The 18628-nt window shown below is 36.7% G+C and overlaps 1 protein-coding gene across 1 annotated transcript in view; it reads right to left on the bottom strand.

Annotated features, from left to right (window-relative positions):
- The window catches only part of MALRD1 (MAM and LDL receptor class A domain containing 1), a 768730-nt gene that overhangs the window by 222133 nt on the left and 527969 nt on the right, over positions 1-18628 (bottom strand). Inside the window, exons 31-32 of the mRNA XM_045062650.1 lie at positions 13666-13794; positions 4137-4298 (exon numbers count right to left, since the gene is read on the bottom strand). Coding sequence (XP_044918585.1) covers positions 4137-4298; positions 13666-13794 — 291 coding nt within the window. The remainder of the gene's footprint in view (positions 1-4136; positions 4299-13665; positions 13795-18628) is intronic.

Raw genomic sequence — 18628 nt, 5'->3', positions numbered from 1 at the left:
TAGCAGGCTCTTTCTTGTTCCCTAGGCCAGTTTAGGTAATCAGAAGTGGGGCCTCATGTTTGCTTTAAACAACCTTCCACCCAGCACTAGAATCTTGTTTTGTATTGACCCAAACCCCTAACACCGCATATCTCCAAACCCCCTTTTCCCCATGCCCATGAGTTAATATTCATGGCCATGAGTTAATGTTTACAGTTTCATTGTCTCTCTGTGCATGCCCATCACACCCATCATGCTTGTAAGCCTTCTGATCTTAATAAAAGCAGCACAAGGACGCTTATTCGGGGCTCTCATCTTCTCCCAGATGTTAGCCTCTCTTGCACTTTTAATCCTGTGTCCCGCTCTCTTGCCGGACAAGAGAGAACTCCAGACCCAGAGTCTATGACAATTTTCCACAGACACATGTAGGTGCTACCATCATGTATGTTAGATTTTCTTTTGAGGTGCAATTCCTGTTTTCTTTTCTTTCTTTTTTTTTTTTTAGACTTATTCTCCCTCTCCTCTACTCCAACCCTATCACTCATCCAAGTAATCCAAGTTAATAATATATATATCCTTTTTAAAAAATCTTTCTCTTCATGCTTAGTTATTCATAGAAATATCTCTGTAGAATTATACACGTGCACAAATAAAGGGGCCATGAGTCATTGTTTTAGAAAAAAATTGTATCATACTATAATCATTTTGCATATTGCTTTTTGCCTTTAATACGTTTTGTAAATCCCTACAAATCAACTGTATAGTGCTAAACTCACTCTTTTTAGTGGCTGCATGATGTTGTATGCTTGGATTTAACAAGTTACATGAGCCTCCAGGCTGTTCCTCTAGTTCCCAACAGGGGGCAATGTTGTCCCCAGGAGATAGCTGCCAATTTCTAAAGACATTTTGAGCTGTTGATACCAGAGAGAAGAACGCTAGTCGTATCTAATGGCTACAGGCCAGGAATACTGCCAAACACTATGTAGTGTATAGGGCAGCATCTCAAAAATTAATTAAATTACCTAAAACATCACTCGTGGCCATGGGGCACACCCGCAGACCATATTCTGATCTCAGGGCACTAGGCATTGGCTGTCTCTCTGACTGTAATCCTCCTCCCTTAGGAATCCAAATAGCTCATTTGTCACCTCCTTCAAGTCTTTTTTGAATGGCATCTTCTCACTGCCACCTATCTAGCCAGCCTATCTACTGCAACACACACAACTATCCGTATGCCTACTCAATCCTACTTAGTCTGTTCCTTTTACCACTCAGCTTCTAATGGGGGACATAATTTATTTACTTATGATATATGTTCAATGATCTCTTCCTTTCTTCTAGAATGGGAACTCTACTGTGGAAGGTGTGTTTTATATTCACTAATGTATCCCCAGTACCTAGAACAGTGCCTTGCATGCAATAGGCAAATAAATGAATAAGAGAACAAATAACTGATTGTATGAATGAGGGACATTCATTTTATTTCCCATTATTTTAAAAATTTTTAAAGTTATTAGAGAGAGAGAGAGAGAGAGAGAGAGAGAGAGAGAGAGAATCCCAAGCAGGCTCCACACTGCCAGCACAGAGCCCAATGTAGGGCTTGAAATCACGAAACTGCAAGATCATGACCTGAGCTGAAACCAAGAGTTGGACACTTAACCCACTGAGGCACCCATGTGCCCCTTCCATTATTTTTAATGACAAACAATGCTGAAGTCAATATCATTATACACAGGTGCTTATGTGTTGGTTTTTTATTTCTGTATGGCCAGAATGCTTTCCAAAAGGACATTTCCCCATAACTATGTATGAGTATCCTTCTCCAGCTACTGACTCTCCATTCCTCAACCATCTGCTGATGGCTTTTGAAAACCTTTCCCAGCTGCTTATTTTGATTTGAATTTTTCTGATGACATGTGGACTCGGGCATCATTTAATATTGTTGTTGATTATTTCAATTTGATCATCTGTGTATCGGTTATGCAAATCTTTTCTGGTCGTTGAAATTGACACCTGTAGTTAAGTCTGTAAGTTATCCATATGTATCCTACTTGTAATTGGCACCATTTTTTTTTTTTTGTCTAAACTATCGTTTGCCTGTTGATTTTGTTTATGGAATTTTTAGGCCACAGCTATAATTTTATACCATCAAATATGTACATCTTTTCTTTTGTAGCTTCTGGGCTTTTAGAAGTGAGATCCTGCCTTTACAGTGCATATAGGTTTACCCTCTGTTTTCTTACAAGAGTTTTATTGTTTTTATTTGCTGCATTTAAGCCTTTAATCCATCTGAATGCATTTCTGTATATAAAAGACACAAAAGAAAACCTGGGGTTTAATTTCATTTTATTTCAGCTGTATAACCAGATATGCCAAAACCATACTAAAGATTACATCTTTTACCCCACATAATTGACCTTTGTTATATATTAAAGTCTCCTAATTACTGACCTCAGTGTCTTAATTTTCTGTCCTGTTTGTTAACTTATAATCTAGTGTATACTAACTTCATGCTTTTTAAGGAAGGAAGGAAGGAAGGAAGGAAGGAAGGAAGGAAGGAAGGAAGGAAGGAAGGAAGGAAGGAAGAAAGAAAAAACTTGGTGAGGAAGAGTAAATAGAACTTGGCAGGTCAAAAGGAATAAGAATATTCAATTTGGATATGAATTAGGGACTAAATTTAAAACAAGGGCAGCTACACTGTAATTGAAGGTCATATTATTTTCAAGCTGCCCAAATATAGAAATAAAAGTATTCTTCTCTTTTTACTACCATAAAACGGCTGAGACAATTACCCATACTTTTTCTTTGAAAAGTCATTTTAATTAATTCCATAAAACCTTGTTCTTTTTTCATTGGACCTATGCTTCAATTGTTTTGACTGATATTGTATTAAGTAGAGTTCTCTGGAGAAGCAGAACCGATAAAATATGTATGAATCTAGAAAGACATTTACTATAAGAAATTGGCTCACATAATTATAGAGGCTGGCAAGCCCCAAATCTGCAGTGTGGGCTGGCAGGCTGGAGACTCAGGAAAGCCAATGTGTCAGATGAAATCTTAAGGCAGGCTTGTGGGGAATTACATCTGCTCAGGGAGGCCAGTCTTTTATGTTCTATTTAGGCCTTCAACTGATTAGATGAGGCCCACCCACATTATGAAGGGTGATCTACTCAAAGTTCACTGATTTAAATGTTCACCTCATCCGGGGTGCCTGGGTAGCTCAGTCGGTTAAGCGTCCGACTTTGGCTCAGGTCATGATTTCGCGGTTCGTGAGTCTGAGCCCCGCACCGGGCTCTGTGCTGACAGCTCAGAGCCTAGAGCCTGTATCAGATTCTGTGTCTCCCTCTCTCTCTGACCCTCCTCCGTTCATGCTCTGTCTCTCTCTGTCTCAAAAATAAATAAACGTTAAAAAAAATTTAAATGTTCACCTCATCCAAAAACACCATCCAAGTTGACACAGAAAAGTAACCGTTGCAAATATCTAAGGTCATTTTTTATCACTAGAAGAGCTAGATTTTATCCTTAAGAGAATTTAGAAAAGGTTTATCCCCTAAGAAAAGTTAGATTCCTGAGGGGGGAAAATCGCAGAGTACACAAGACTTCAGGGTAAAAGTAAATAAGAATAAAAGCTGACTTCCACTCTGACTCTATTACCCATAAGACCATGAAGGATTACATTAACCTCAAATCACAAGGAAGGAGGCAAAACTTGTGAAAAGTATGCTGATGTTCATTCTTACCATCATCACTTTATGTCTCTGCCCCTACATTTCAGAGGGACTGAAACAGAATTGGTGGCTGCATCATCAGCATGAGAACCCTTATTACTGCTAATTGTACATCTTTGCCTATTATATGCATTAATCTGAATGCCCCTACTTGTTCCTGCCCCCACTGGACGCTTTTTGACTCCACCTTTATGGGATAGTAAATAAAATCTTTGAGGCTCTTAAAACATGAGTCATGGATTTCCTTGGTGTGGCAATGTCAGTTCTGAGTCTATTCAATAATCCAGAGTTTAAAAACAAGGACTAACTTTCTTTTCATGAGTTCTACCCACACACAGACATAAGGAATATTCTCTGATACTCATCCAAATCGTTAATACAGATTTCCATGAGTGGATTATTTGGCCTGTGTGTCTCTGGTAGACTTACCTGGTGTGTGATCAAAGTCTGGACTCAATGCCTCTGCAGGAATTCTACTGCCAATGGCCCAGTCTAAGTCATCTTGAGAGTCCTGAATAAGACTGCAGGCTGTGGTCCAGTTTCCCGAAGTTGTTTCAAAATTACAACTTCCCATTGTGCTCGTATACTGGCCTAAGGAAATGAAAATATTAACAGAATGTTCTGAAAATATATATTATACACTTTATTACACTACACTTGTGATTATTTAAAATTAATACTTGCATATTTTAATTATTTATTAATAAATGTAAAGAACCAGGACATTTGCACCCATTGGTAATATCAATTGTACACTGTAGGAGTTTTTTTCTTTTTTTATCACAAAGTCTAGAAGTAGTACATGAATACTGTCATTTATCCATGAAGGAGTTCTATGGGTTGACTAATAATATTATAGATGATTGATAAAACTGTGTCTACACATGAGCAATGAACATAATATTATGATAATACAGATAAGTCAGGTCAAATAGATCAACAGCTCCAGTTGTCTAGATGTTTAATTCAGTCCCTCTGTTTACTCTGGTGTTTGAACAGCACAGACCATTAGAGGGGCAAAGTCATTAACTAAAGAAAAGGTGCCTTTGGAGAAGCAGTAAACTGCAGAGGACACAAATGCTCTCGGCATACCATACCAATCATCCATATACATTTCAGAGCTAGTCACGAAATACTGAAAAAAGTTCTCTTCTAAGTGTTGATTGATAACTCATTAAAAATTAAGTTATTTACAATGAGAAAAATTACTATTTAATAACTGAATGTCTACTACCTAGTCATCTATGAAAAGTACCATCATAACATGGTGATATATACTTTCATTTTTCTTTATTTTTTTCTTCTTTTCCTTGCACAACAGTTATTATTTTTGAGCATTCACTGTAAAACTGTTGTACAGACAGAATGATTGGGTTATTTAATCAGTATGAATCTATTGAGATTGTCATTGATTTTTTCCTTCCTTTTTAGAAAGATGAAGTTTGAGTTACTTTTAATATTTCTTCTCTGGAGGGTTTCTCTTCATAACTTCTTCTTAACATAAAATTAATACTAGCATATAGAAACTTCATCAGAAGAACTTGCTGCTCAAATGGATGCCAAACATATAGCAAACAAAGCTTTAATATTTCTTCGGAAAATTTTCTGGATCCCTGAAAATATTTCACTAAATATCCATATTTTTACTTCTCAGGCATGATTGCATTTTATCCCTAAATTCTAGAATCATTTTTAATTATGTACATTTCTTTCATTCATTCTACATGACATATAACGTATTTAATTCTATATTCTTATTTATGGGCTCTCTATATCCCCTTTTTATGTTTATCATTCCAGTATTGTGAAAAAATAGGTTTAATTATGCTATACAATATGGCTAAAAGAAATCCAATTCTCCAGCTGTTTAGCTAACACAACCACAAACATGCCGAATATGCCAATATAAGTACAAAAAACAGCCATATGTGTTCTTTAGAATGATGTCACATACAGCTTCTGCACCATTGCATTTCTATGTAACTGACTCCCTAACACATACGACCTACAATGATTATTCTATATCCTTTTTGAATCTCTGTAACCACTCTTGAACCTTCTGTCCCACCTTGTCTAATATATGACTTTATGCATGACTCTAAAGAGATCTATACAATCAAGATAAAATGTCTCTTATATTTCATTCTCTCTACCTCAAATTATGTCATTTTCCTTTCTCTTTTCTAGAGCTAATCTCAGTTTATGATCTCAACACCTTACCGAACACTGCTATTAGCATTCCACAGCTTCATTGATTTCAGTTAGAAAACTTTTCCAGGCCCTTCAATCTCATATTTTCTACCAATTCCTGTCTTATAACTTGCAGACATAGCCAGGTGCCCCTCTTGATTTAATTTTACATGCCTAAATTTCTCACTCTGTATAGATAGCTTCACTCACCCTGGCCCATGGTCCTTCACACTTTCATGCAGATAGCCTACAAATCTGCAGCCAGGATGAAATGGAGATGTTTATCTTCAAATGTGGGCTGAATATTCCACTTGGAATCTACAACTGTCATCTCAAAACCAAAAAGCCTAAAGTGAACTCATCACTCACCTCTCGAAATTAGTTCTTCTCTTTGAGATTATTGCTTAATTTCAGAGCATGAATCTTCTCTCTCTTTTTAAAGATGTTAACTTTGGAGCTATCTTTGATTCTGCTTTCCTCATTTCCATGTCCAATCTATCAGAACTTGCAGGTTCTCCCTTCGAGAACTTAACTCACTCTTTTCCTTGAAGTTCATAACCCCTATTACAGTTCCATTGGTTCAAGCCCCTGGTTTATTTTAAGAGTCTACCTTTTTTTTTCAGTATAGCCTTCATCATATCAACTTTACAAATCCGAACCACATTAGTTATCTCTAAGAAAGCTCTTGTGTTATTTCCATTGCTCAAAATATCCAGTTTTTCACATTGGTTGAATATACTCTCTTAAACCCCTCGCCTTGCATACAACAACCTTTCCTATGATGCAAAGTGTTCTTGAAACTCAATCTCAAAATTGCCTCTATGCCAGATAAATTTTTTTATAAAATTGTCTCTTAAATAAAAACAGATTTTTTTTTCAACTTTTATGTTTAGGACTACTTTTCTCTCTTTTACGAATGTTTCTCTCACAGTGGGATGCTCATTTATCAGTCATTTCTTCCCTCTCTTGTAGAGGACAGACTGCCATTGTATTTGACTATTCATCTTCATTCACTCAGATATCTAGAGATGACTTATAATTTATTTAAGCAATTGTGAGGTGCAATGTTCTCTTCTTTCCTTGTATTGATTAGTTTAGCCATAGTCTTGGGATACAATTCTAGACAATGAGCCATATTGTGAAAAAGGGACCTAGGAAAAGTTTGCCTTGTTCTTAAGAACAAATCAAAAGAAAGAAAATCTGTTTATCCTTTCTGAAGATATCCCTGTAAACATGTGATCCTTGGGACTGAAGAGATTATATGGATAGCTGACTTGATTAAAAAGTCAGTTATATGAAGATGGCAAGGAAAAAGAAGGAAGGAGTCCATATAGTTCGAATATTTTGATAAGAAAAGTTGTTGCATTCACCAACTTTAAGGCTCCTTGCTTTTCACTTCTTGCTATTTGAGATAACACATTTTCCTTATTATATCAATCAAAAATGCAGTTGGTTCCAATTAATAAGTGTACTACTAAACCCAAGTAATAGTAGCTAAAACACACAGGAATTAATTCATCTCAATTAAAAATGAGTCAGGAAGTTGTCCGTGTAAGCATGGCATTGTGGTTCAACTGTGTGGTTGTAAAGCATATATTTTCCATCTTTTCTGTCACCTCGTCATCCTCAGGCTCTTCATCGTTGCATGACTGTTGTTCTTACCAGTATCACATATATTAAAGGCATTAAAAGAAGTGGGAAGAGGAGGGGTATCTGGGTGACTTAGTTGGTTGAGCATTTGACTCTTGAATTCCACTCAGGTCATGATTCCAGGGTCGTGGGTTGAGTCCTACATCGGGCTCAGCACTGTGTGTGGATCCTGCTTAAGACTGATTCCCTCTCTGTCTGTGCTTCCATCCCTGCTCATTCTCTTAGGAAGGAAGGAAGGAAGGAAGGAAGGAAGGAAGGAAGGAAGGAAGGAAGGAAGGAAGGAAGGAAGATGGAAAGAAGGAAGGAAGGAAAGAAGGAAGGAAGGAAGGAAGGAAGGAAGGAAGGAAGGAAGGAAGGAAGAAGGATGGAAGGAAGGGAGGAAGGAAGGGAGGGAGGGAGGGAGGGAGGGAGGGAGGGAGGAAGGAAGGAAGGAAGGAAGGAAGGAAGGAAGGAAGGAAGAAGGATGGAAGGAAGGAAGGGAGGAAGGAAAGGAGGAAGGGAGGGAGGGAGGGAGGGAGGAAGGAAGGAAGGAAGAAGGAAGGAAGGAAGGAAGGAAGGAAGGAAGGAAGGAAGGAAGGAAGGAAGGAAGATGGAAGGAAGGAAGGAAGGAAGGAAGGGAGGAAGGGAGGAAGGGAGGAAGGGAGGGAGGGAGGGAGGGAGGGAGGAAGGAAGGAAGGAAGGAAGGAAGGGAGGGAGGGAGGGAGGAAGGAAGGAAGGGAGGAAGGAAGGGAGGGAGGAAGGAAGGAAGGAAGAAGGATGGAAGGAAGGAAGGAAGGAAGAAGGATGGAAGGGAGGAAGGAAAGGAGGAAGGGAGGAAGGAAAGGAGGAAGGGAGGGAGGGAGGGAGGGAGGAAGGAAGGGAGGGAGGGAGGGAGGGAGGGAGGGAGGGAGGGAGGAAGGAAGGAAGGAAGGAAGGAAGGAAGGAAGGAAGGAAGATGGAAAGAAGGAAGGAAGGAAAGAAGGAAGGAAGGAAGGAAGGAAGGAAGGAAGGAAGGAAGGAAGGAAGGAAGGAAGGAAGGAAGGAAGGAAGGAAAGGGAAAGGAGAAAAGCCTTTTTGTTTTTAACTATCCTGGGGCTTTTCTTTCTAAAAGGGATACCTTCTCAAAATTTCTATGTATATCTCATTAGCCTCTGATGGCTGTAGGGAAGTCTGGAAAAGATGGCATTTGTATTTGGTCACAATGCTGCCCCAAATAAAACCAGAGTTCTGTTTTTAAGAAACAAAAAGGGGTGCTAGGCAACTAATAGGAACTACCATGATGTCTAAACTTGTTGAGGTTGAAATTTCTGCTACAAGCATATTAATTAATGTATCTTTTCCATTCCACCTAGCAAATCCTACTCACCTTTGAATGCTCGATTTATGTCTTATCTTTCCTTTTCAGACATTTCAGTTCTCTTATATTATGTGTACATGTGTGGTTTATGGCGCTTAACAGCAACTATAGTCATTAGTATTCATTTGGAAATTCATTACTTCTTCATTGTAGATCGTCATTGTAATTGTTTACCATTGAATTACTATAAACATTTCTATGTGAGTGGTATTACTACTTAACCCTGTTACAACCATAAGTGCTTTCATATAGAACTATTAAATGATAGATGACACAAGGAACTCTGTAATATTACTTGGTGATGATTATGTGGTCAGTATTTTTTTAATGGTTATTGTTTTAGAAAAAAATATTTTCTAAATTGTGACCTTTGTCATGATTCCTCGAATAGATTCAAAGCATTACTAACAACATTTAAACTACTGGCATTTTCTCAGTGGGAGGGTATTCAGCCACATGGTTGTATGGTTAGTGTAAATTTTGGTCAATTTATATTTTTTAAGAGCTGGCCCTGTAATTGATTATTTTTCATTACTCATATCCACATATTTGCCTTATTTTGCTATACCATAATGCATCATACTTGAATATTTAATACTTTCTCCTCAGTGTGAAATTGCTTCATAGAGCACTACATTGATAAGAATCTCGAAGAGTCTCGGTTCAGTGGGAAAGAAGGATCTGACTGGATAATGATGTTTGTGACTGTTGTAAAGTCAGGCGAGAATGTTTTCACCCACACCTTGCACATCCCTAGCCTAGAATACAAAGCACACTTAATACAAGCTTTAGGTGACAATGTCCTTCCATGTAAGAAAAGAGCACATTTTTTAAACAATTTTTTTAATGTTTATTTAGTTTTTGAGAGACAGAGAGAGACAGAGCATGAGAAGGGGAGGGGCAGAGACAGAGAGGGAGTCACAGAATCCGAAGCAGGCTCCAAGCTCTGAGTTGTCAGCAGAGAGCCTGACAAGGGCTCGAACTCAGGAGCTGTGAGATCATGATCTGAGCTGAAGTCAGACACTTACCTGACTGAGCCACCCAGGTGCCCCCAAAAGAGCACATTTTTAAACTCAACTGTTTATTTTAAAAAGAAGTGATTTCATTTTTTCTAAATGGTGCATTTTTGCAACAGAAGTTAGAGATGCAAAAGAAAATTTTATCTTTATTTATAACCTGCAGTAAAAATTTACTCATGAGGAACAGCTGCATTTAACTTCGAATAAGTATAAAGTACATGAAATATATACACTATGACTGATAAGTTTCAAGAGAATATAAAAATAATGAAATGGAAGAGGCCAACATTATTAATCCTTGAAGACTGAACAAATATGTTCTTTATGGCATTTAATTCTCAAAGCACTCTATAGGTTGGATGTGATTATATCTAATATAAAGATGAGAAAACGAATCTCTGAGAATTTAAATAATCATTCGGCATGTGAGGGTCAAGATCAAAATGAAGACTTCAGTTTAATAAACCAAAGGTCCATTTCTTCCTTCTATTTCTCCAAAGGTCATTTAAAAATTTTTGTCATTTATTTCATCATCCACAATAGATTATCAGATTGCAGGAATCTAACCCTGGTGCATCCAATGTATCCCAAAGACTATCAACATAAAATTCTAATGAAGTCAATTTGCAGAATCAATAAGTCACCTGTATACCCCTGTGTGTGGATGTGAACAACGTCTATCAAAAGGTCTTTAGGAAAGTGACTATTTCATTTGTCAACATATTGTTTTAATTTCATTAAATTCAAATACAGCTTGCAGTTGTCCACCAAAGCTGTAGATAACACGAACAAATATAAGAACATAACGGACTCAGTTTCTGAAAATCAAAACTGCCTTTGTATGGTTTCACATCAATACCTCATAGAACTGTGGGAAAAATAAAAATCACATAAAGCAGTCCGAGAAGAAAAATGAGTGAAGGCAAGGAAAAAAAAGCAACATTCATATTTGAAAACCAAAATACCTAATAACTATTTATGTTTTATAAGCCTATATTGCATGGGCACATGTAATTCTGCAACTATACTTCCAAAATAAACCATGATAACCTTATTATTATTATCACTTGTTACATTTCAAAAGTAATAAGAATTTTTAAAAATTATTACCAGCTATAAAAAAAACAAAGAACACTATATTTTACTATATTCCCCCTGCCCTGCCCCCCCCGCACCGGTTTTTCCCTCCACCGTTACTACGGTTATTGAAGTTTACACAAAGTCTTATTCATTTTTATACATTCGTTGTTTAGAAAGCTGTTCCTAGCCCATACTAGGAATAGGAATAAATGGAAGAATATATTCTGTATGTAAATGTTTTCAAAACATTCCTCTCTTAAAATGAGAGGAAGAAAAATTTTTAATTCTTTAAATTAAATTAAATTATTTAATTAAGTAATTATTTTTCTATGTGCATGTGAGAGCTGTCCTTTCTCCTCACTGGATTATGTACTTCAATATCATAATGTTCCAAGTATTTTTCCTTAGAATCTTTCTTTGTTTTGCTGGCGGTTATTAAATACTCTACTTGTTAGGCCCGGTGGAAAATTAGTGATTTCACAAATGGTTTGGAGCATTGTTTCAGAGCACCATTGGAATCAGTTCTCTACTGTCAGGATCAAAAAAATATTTTTTGGTGCACCTAAGGAAAACAGCTGGAAAGAACAACTAACTGGAATTTAAGTAAAAACTTAAAAAAAAAAAAGAATACTAGAAAGTATTTTTCAATGTATTATAAATTTTGTTGGAGATTGCATATATATTACAAGGGAAATAAATAATAGTTTATAAAATCAAGATTATGATAGTACTGGGGCACTGACAGTACCATTTTAAGAAGTGCCTATGATTTTCACTCCCTTTTATATTTTGATTTTAAAATGAAAGTATAGGATTAATGTTGAGAAATTTATGCTAAATGAAATAAGCCAGTCACAGAAAGACAATTACTGTATGATTCCAAATACTGTGTAAAGTACCTAGAGTTGTCAAATGCATAGAAACAGGAAAGAAAATGGTGGCTTTCAGGGGCTGGGAGAGGGAAAATGGATGATTATTGTTTAATGGGCATAGAGTTTCGATTTTTCCAGATGAAGAAGTTCTGGAAATGGATGGTGGGGAAGTCTACAATAATGCAAATGCATGTACGGCCACTGAACTGTACAGTTAAGAATGGTTAAAATGGTAAATTTTATATTATGTATATTTTACCACAATTTAATAAATGTAATAAATGAAAACAAAGAGAAAATGAACACTTCAGAAGCATCATTACTATAAGATGCTGAGGAATAAAAACGAATTAAGTTTAAAATAAAAACTTAAACATGACTTCTGTGGTTCTCCCTTCCTATACATGCATGACATTTTCCCAGGGGTGGAGTTGAACCCTTTCTCTCTTTGACTCTAAGCTAGGCTTTTTAATTTGAATGACCATTAGAAAGAACCAAGAGTGACATTCTAGACTTTCCAAGGCTAAGCCATAAGAATTCTTGTTGTTTTTTTCCTTTGGATCCTAGAATGCTTGCTTTTTTTAAATTTTTTTTTTAATGTTTATTTATTTTTGAGACAGAGAGAGACAGAACATGAGCAGGGGAGGGACAGAGAGAGAGGGAGACACAGAATCTGAAGCAGGCCAGGCTGTGAACTGTCAGCACAGAGCCCGATGCGGGGCTAGAACCTGTCAACCGTGAGATCATGAGCTGAGCTGAAGTTGGACGCTCAACCAACTGAGCCACCCAGGCGCCCCTAGAATGCTTGCTCTTGAGATCCTTTACTCTGGTAAAAGCCAGTCCCATGCAAGATATCTGATTGTCTTGTGATAGCTATGTTATGGAAAGCCCAAGCCACATTTGATTACCCTGGAGGATGAGACGCCATGTCAAACCAAACAGAGAGACCAAAGAGAACCAATGTGCCAAACACGGAGGGGATAAAGCTATCTTTAAAGTGACTCTCCCGTTTCAGCTATACTAGTTGAAGACATGTCAATCAGAGACAATTGGCATTGCTGATTCTTTTCGCAGTTAATGATCCACAAAATTAAAAGCCAAATGAAACTTTTATAGGCCCCTAACTTTTAGTGTAGTTTCCTATGCAGCAAACACTGCAACAGGTAGCCTGTATGGTACCAAGATTCCATTCGAACGCTCGTCAGTAAGAAATATGAAAAAAAACTTCTTTGGATTTAAATACATACTCACATTTTAAAATTACGTACTTGCTTTTATACATGACTTTTAGACATCACTTGAATTAAAGCTTCAGTTGAAAAAACAAAAACAAAAACAATGTGGCCAATCTAGTCCTCTTTTCCCAGAGCAATGTAATTGATAAAATGAATCATTAAACTAGTATTTATTTAAAGTGCTCATTTTTAACCTCATGTATAAAATCAGCCATCTTTTGGAAAAGGAATGGAAAAGGAAATGAAAAGCAATGAAGAAATGTAGATGGCTAGGTCAGTTTCTGGCAATTAAAATTCTGACCCCACACACAGTTCTGCACAATGACATGTTGAGAAATTTCTGTGACGAGATTCGCTGCAGTGTTTAGTATGGGGGTAAAATGGTTTAGAGAGCTGAAATTTAGATATGTGGAGAGACAAGTTGGAGGAAAAAAAAAACCATTTCGGCTACTTTAGATCTACTCTAGTGCATGAAAAGAACACGTGCTCTCAGTCACCAACGCCGACATGTTACTTTCCTAATAAAATGCAAATCTGTGCTTAATGGGCTTCATTAGAGCAGCCAAGTCCACTTACCACAGTGAGCCTCATCAGACCTATCGGAGCAGTCCGGTTTATAGTCACAGACAAGGTGAGATGCAACACACTTGTTGTCATGGCACAAAAAATCAGTGGCTTCTGGGCAAACCTCAGAAGTCTCTCCCACTGGGGAAAAAAGATAAAAACAGAAAGTCATTTTTATAATATTTTATTCAATATTAGTGGTCTCTTAGTGGTTTTACAGATTCCACACTTAAATAAATGACTGATTTTAATAGTTGTCCAAGGCAGACTTCTAGACAACCCCACCCACCTCAGTACCACTTCCAATTTCTCAGCAAGTTTATGTGGATTGCACTTTCAAAATCACCTTTGATCGGTCGAGGGTTGACCATTATCTATTATCTAAATAAGTCTTATTCAAGACCCTAAAAATGTTTTGCTTTGGTTCTGGCTTAGTTTTCTAGTCTCATTTTCTGCAACTGTCCTCATGAGCACCTGCAATGAAACTACCGTATAAGGTTTCACAGATAAATCACTGGCTCTTCATCCTTCCACGTGTCCACATACACTGCTTCCTTTACCTACCCTGGCCATTCCCTCCTGTGCCCCTGGTGGTCTGCTCAACCTCAAGACTCAAGGAAACAGCGGCTCTGTCCCCTTGTTTTGCCTTTTCTTTGTCATCCAAGCCCCAGGTTGGGTACCTACGTTTAATGTCCCCTAAGAACCATTCTATTCCTATGTGAAATGTTTACCACCTCATATAAGAGCTGTATCACATGTCTGTCTGCCCTCCAGTCTCCAAACCCCTTGGAAACCCAAGTGGTGGATGTGTTTTCTGAGGCCAAACCCAGCATCTAATCCGTAGTTTGTACTTAATAAATGCTGGGTATAATAATTGAAGACATAATGGTTTCATCTCAAGGAAGCTTAGGAAAGTGAATTAACACACAATTTTCAAAGCAATTCACACCTTTTAATTGAACATACAATGTTCAATTAAATTAATTGAACATAATTAACATACAGTGTTATATTAGTTTCAGGTGTACGATACAAAGATATAATAATTCTATACATTACTCCATGCTCATCAACGTAAGTATACTTTTAATCCTCTTTATTTCTTTCACCCACATCCCCACCCACTTCCCCTCGTAATCATCAGTTTATTCTCTGTATTTAAGGGACTGCTATTTTGTTTGTCTCTTTTTTTGTCTGCTTGGTTTAATAAATTACACATCTTAGTGAAATCATATGGTATTTGTCTTTAGCATTATATCCTCTAGGTCCATCCATGGCTGAGTAATATTACATTTTATTTATATTCCACATCTTTATCCATTCATCTGTGGATGGATACTTGGGTTGCTTTGATATAGTTGGCTATTGTAAATAATGCTGCAATAAACATAAGTGTGAATACATCTTTGCGAATTAGTGTTTTCATTTGCTTTGGATAAATACCCAGTAGTGGAATTATGGGATACTACAGTAATTCTATTTTTCTTTTTTTTTTAAGTTTACTTATTTATTTTGAGAGATAAAGAGAGAGAGACAGAGAGAGAATCCCAAGCAGGCCCTGGACTATCAGCACAGAGCCTGATGTGAGGCTCAAACTCACAAACTATGAGATCATGACCTGAGCTGAAATCAAGAGTCCGCTGCTTAAACCGCTGAGCCACCCAGGCATCCCAATAGTTCTACTTTTAATTTGTAAATTTTTGAGGAAACTCCATACTGTTTTCTGCCATGGCTGCACCAATCTCATTCCGATCAATAATGCACAAGGGTTCTTTTTCACTGCATCCTCAAAAACATTTGCTGTTTCTTCTGTGTTTTGTTGCTGTGTTATTGGTTTTTTTTTTTTTTCCTTTGAGTCATTCTGACAGGTGTAAGGTGATAGCTCATTGTTTTGATTGCATTTTTCTGATGGTTAGTGATGTTGAACACTTTTTTCATGTGTCCTCAGGCCCTGTGTATATCTTGTTTGGAAAAATGTCTATGTGTCCTCTGCCCATTTTTAAAATATGATTATTATTTTTATTATTCAGTTTTTGGTGTTGAGTTGTGTAAGTTATTTATATATTTTGGGTATTAACCCCTTATTAGACATATCATTTGAAAATATCTTCTCCCATTGAGTAGATTGCCTTTTTGTTTAGTTGATGCAAAGGTTGCACCTTTGTGGTGCAAAAGTTTGTGGGTTTTTGTTGTTGTTGTTTTGTTTTGTTTTTAGGTCCAATAATTTAATTTTGCTTTTGTTTCCCTTGACTATATATATATATATATATATATCTTCCCTTCAGGATATATATATAGAGAGAGAAAAACGTTTCTATGCTTGATAGCAAAGAAATTGCTGCCCATGTTTTCTTCTAGGAGTTTGTTTCAGGTCTCATATTTAGGTCTTTAATCCATTCTGAGTTTATTTTTGTGTATGGTGTGAGAAAGTGGTACAGTTTCTTTCTTTTCCATGTAGTTGTCAAGTTTTTCCAACACCATTTGTTGAACAGACTGTCTTTTCCCCAATGTATATTGTTGCCTCCTCTATTGTATAAGTGCGGGTTTATTTCTAGATTCTCCTATTTTGTTCTATTGATGTATGTGTTTATTTTTATGCCATCACCATGCTATTTTGATTATTACAGTTTTGCAGTATATCTTGAAATCTGGGACTGTGATACTCCAGTGTTGTTTTTTTTCCAAGGCTGCTTTGGTTATTTAGGGTATTTTGTGGTTCCATACAACTTTTAGGAATATTTTTTCTAGTTCTGTGAAAAATGTCATTGGTATTTTGATAGGGATTGCATTAAATCTGTACATTGTTTTGAGTAGTATGGCCACTTTAACAATTTTAACAAGTAAATTCAACCATTAAAACTTTTTAAAATGTTTATTTATTTTTGAGAGAGAAAGAGAACAGAGCGTGAGTGGGGGAGGGGCAGAGAGAGAGGGAGACATGGAATCTGAAGCAGGCTCTAGACTCTGAGGTGTCAGCACAGAGCCTGACACAGTGCTCTGGCTCACAAACCATGAGATCATGACCTGAGCCGAAGTCAGATGCTTAATCAACTGAACCACCTAGGCACCCCAAATTCCACCAAAGATTTAAAGAAGTGTTAATACCAATTTTTCGCAAACTATTCAAAAAAGAAAGAAAGAAAGAAAGAAAGAAAGAAAGAAAGAAAGAAAGAAAGAAAGAAAGAAAGAAAGAAAGAAAGAAAGAAAGAAAGGAAAGTTTCCAAATTCATTCTATAAGGCCAGCTTTACCCTGATACTGAAACCAGATATAGACAATACCAAAAAAGAGAACTACAGGCCCATATCTCTGATGAACATGGATGTAAAAATCTTCAATAAAATATTAGCAAACCAGATCCAGCAATACACTAAAAAAATCATTCACCACAATCACATGGGATTCATTTCCTGGATGCAAGGATGGCTCAATATTAAAAAATCAACATGACACATTACATTAAATAGAGAAAGGACAAAAACCATATGATCATCTCAACAGATGCAGAAAAAATTATTTGAGGAAGTACAACATAAATTCATGATAAAAACTGTCAACAAAGAGTAGAACATACTTCAACCTAATAAGGGCCATATATGAAAAATCCACAGTTAACATCATACTCAATGGAGAAAAACTAAGAGCTTTCACTCTAAGATCAGGGAAAAGACAGGTTGTCCACTCTCACCACTTTTATTCAAGGTAGTACTGAAAGCCCTAGCCACAGAAATCAGACAAGAAAAGGAAATAAACAGCATCCAGACTGGTAAGGAGGTAAAATTTTCACTATTTGCAGATGAGGTGATACTATATATAGAAAACTCTAAAGACTCCACCAAACCTGCTAGAACTAATGGATGGATTCAGTAAAGTCACAGCATACAAAATTAATATACAGAAACTGTTGCATTTCTATACACTAATAATAACATTGCAGAAAGAAAAATTAAGAAAACAGTTCCATTTACAATTGCACCAAAAATAGGGGCACCTGGGTGGCTCAGTCAGTTAAGCAACTGACTCTTGCTTTTGGCTCAGGTCATGATTGCACAGTTTGTGAGCTCGAATCCTGCACTGTCAGTGAAAACCCTGCTTGGGATTCTCTGTCTCCCTCTCTCTCTGCCGCTCCCCCTTTATCTCTAATAAATAGAATTTAAAAAAAGCAAAAAAAAAATTGCACCAAAAATAATAAAATATCTAGGAAGAAACTTAACCATGGAACTGAAAGACCTGTACTCTGAAAACTATAGAACATTGATGAAAGAAGTTGAAGATGATACCAAAAAATGGAAAGATATTCCACTCTCATGGATTGGAAGAACAAATATTGTTAAAAGTCCATATTACCCAAAGCAATCTATAGCAGTTCGCATATCTGAATATCATTGTAAATGATATTAAGTCCAATGATGATACTTCATACCTTCAAAGAAGTATGCATTAAAGGTCCCAAACTACTTTTGCCTAATTCAACAAATTAAATAAAGCTCAGCAATCCCTTTGTTACATAGATTATTATAGGTTCAGACCCAGTGTGCCTAAGGGGAGGGTAATTCATTCAAGGGGAGGGTAATTTTCTCAAGGTTCGGTAAATCTCTAAGGATTTGATAAAAATTCATTTCCCTAGTTTTGGAATCATCCCCACAATACAATAGTTAAAGCCTGTATAATTTCTAGAAATAATTTACCCATAGATTGCAGTATAAATATAAAGAATGAAGAGAAGGCATCTGAGAAAACAGCAAATATCTTAACTGTGGGCATCAACAAGACGAACTAGAGGTCATGTTCATTGAGTGGTTCAGAATCTTTGCCACATAATTTTTAATTAACACTAGTGAGAATTTACAGTTAACCCAGAGAAGTATGTGGATATTATTTAGTATGCAAGTCTATGCATTGGAGATTATTTTATTTTTCCATGCCATAGGCTGTGGAGCCATATATAATTATCCCACAGAGGAAATGTGTTTTGAC

The sequence above is a fragment of the Felis catus genome, chromosome B4 (assembly GCF_018350175.1).
Source record: "Felis catus isolate Fca126 chromosome B4, F.catus_Fca126_mat1.0, whole genome shotgun sequence".
In the NCBI taxonomy this organism is placed as follows: domain Eukaryota; kingdom Metazoa; phylum Chordata; class Mammalia; order Carnivora; family Felidae; genus Felis; species Felis catus.
This window is presented reverse-complemented; position numbering and strand designations above follow the sequence as displayed.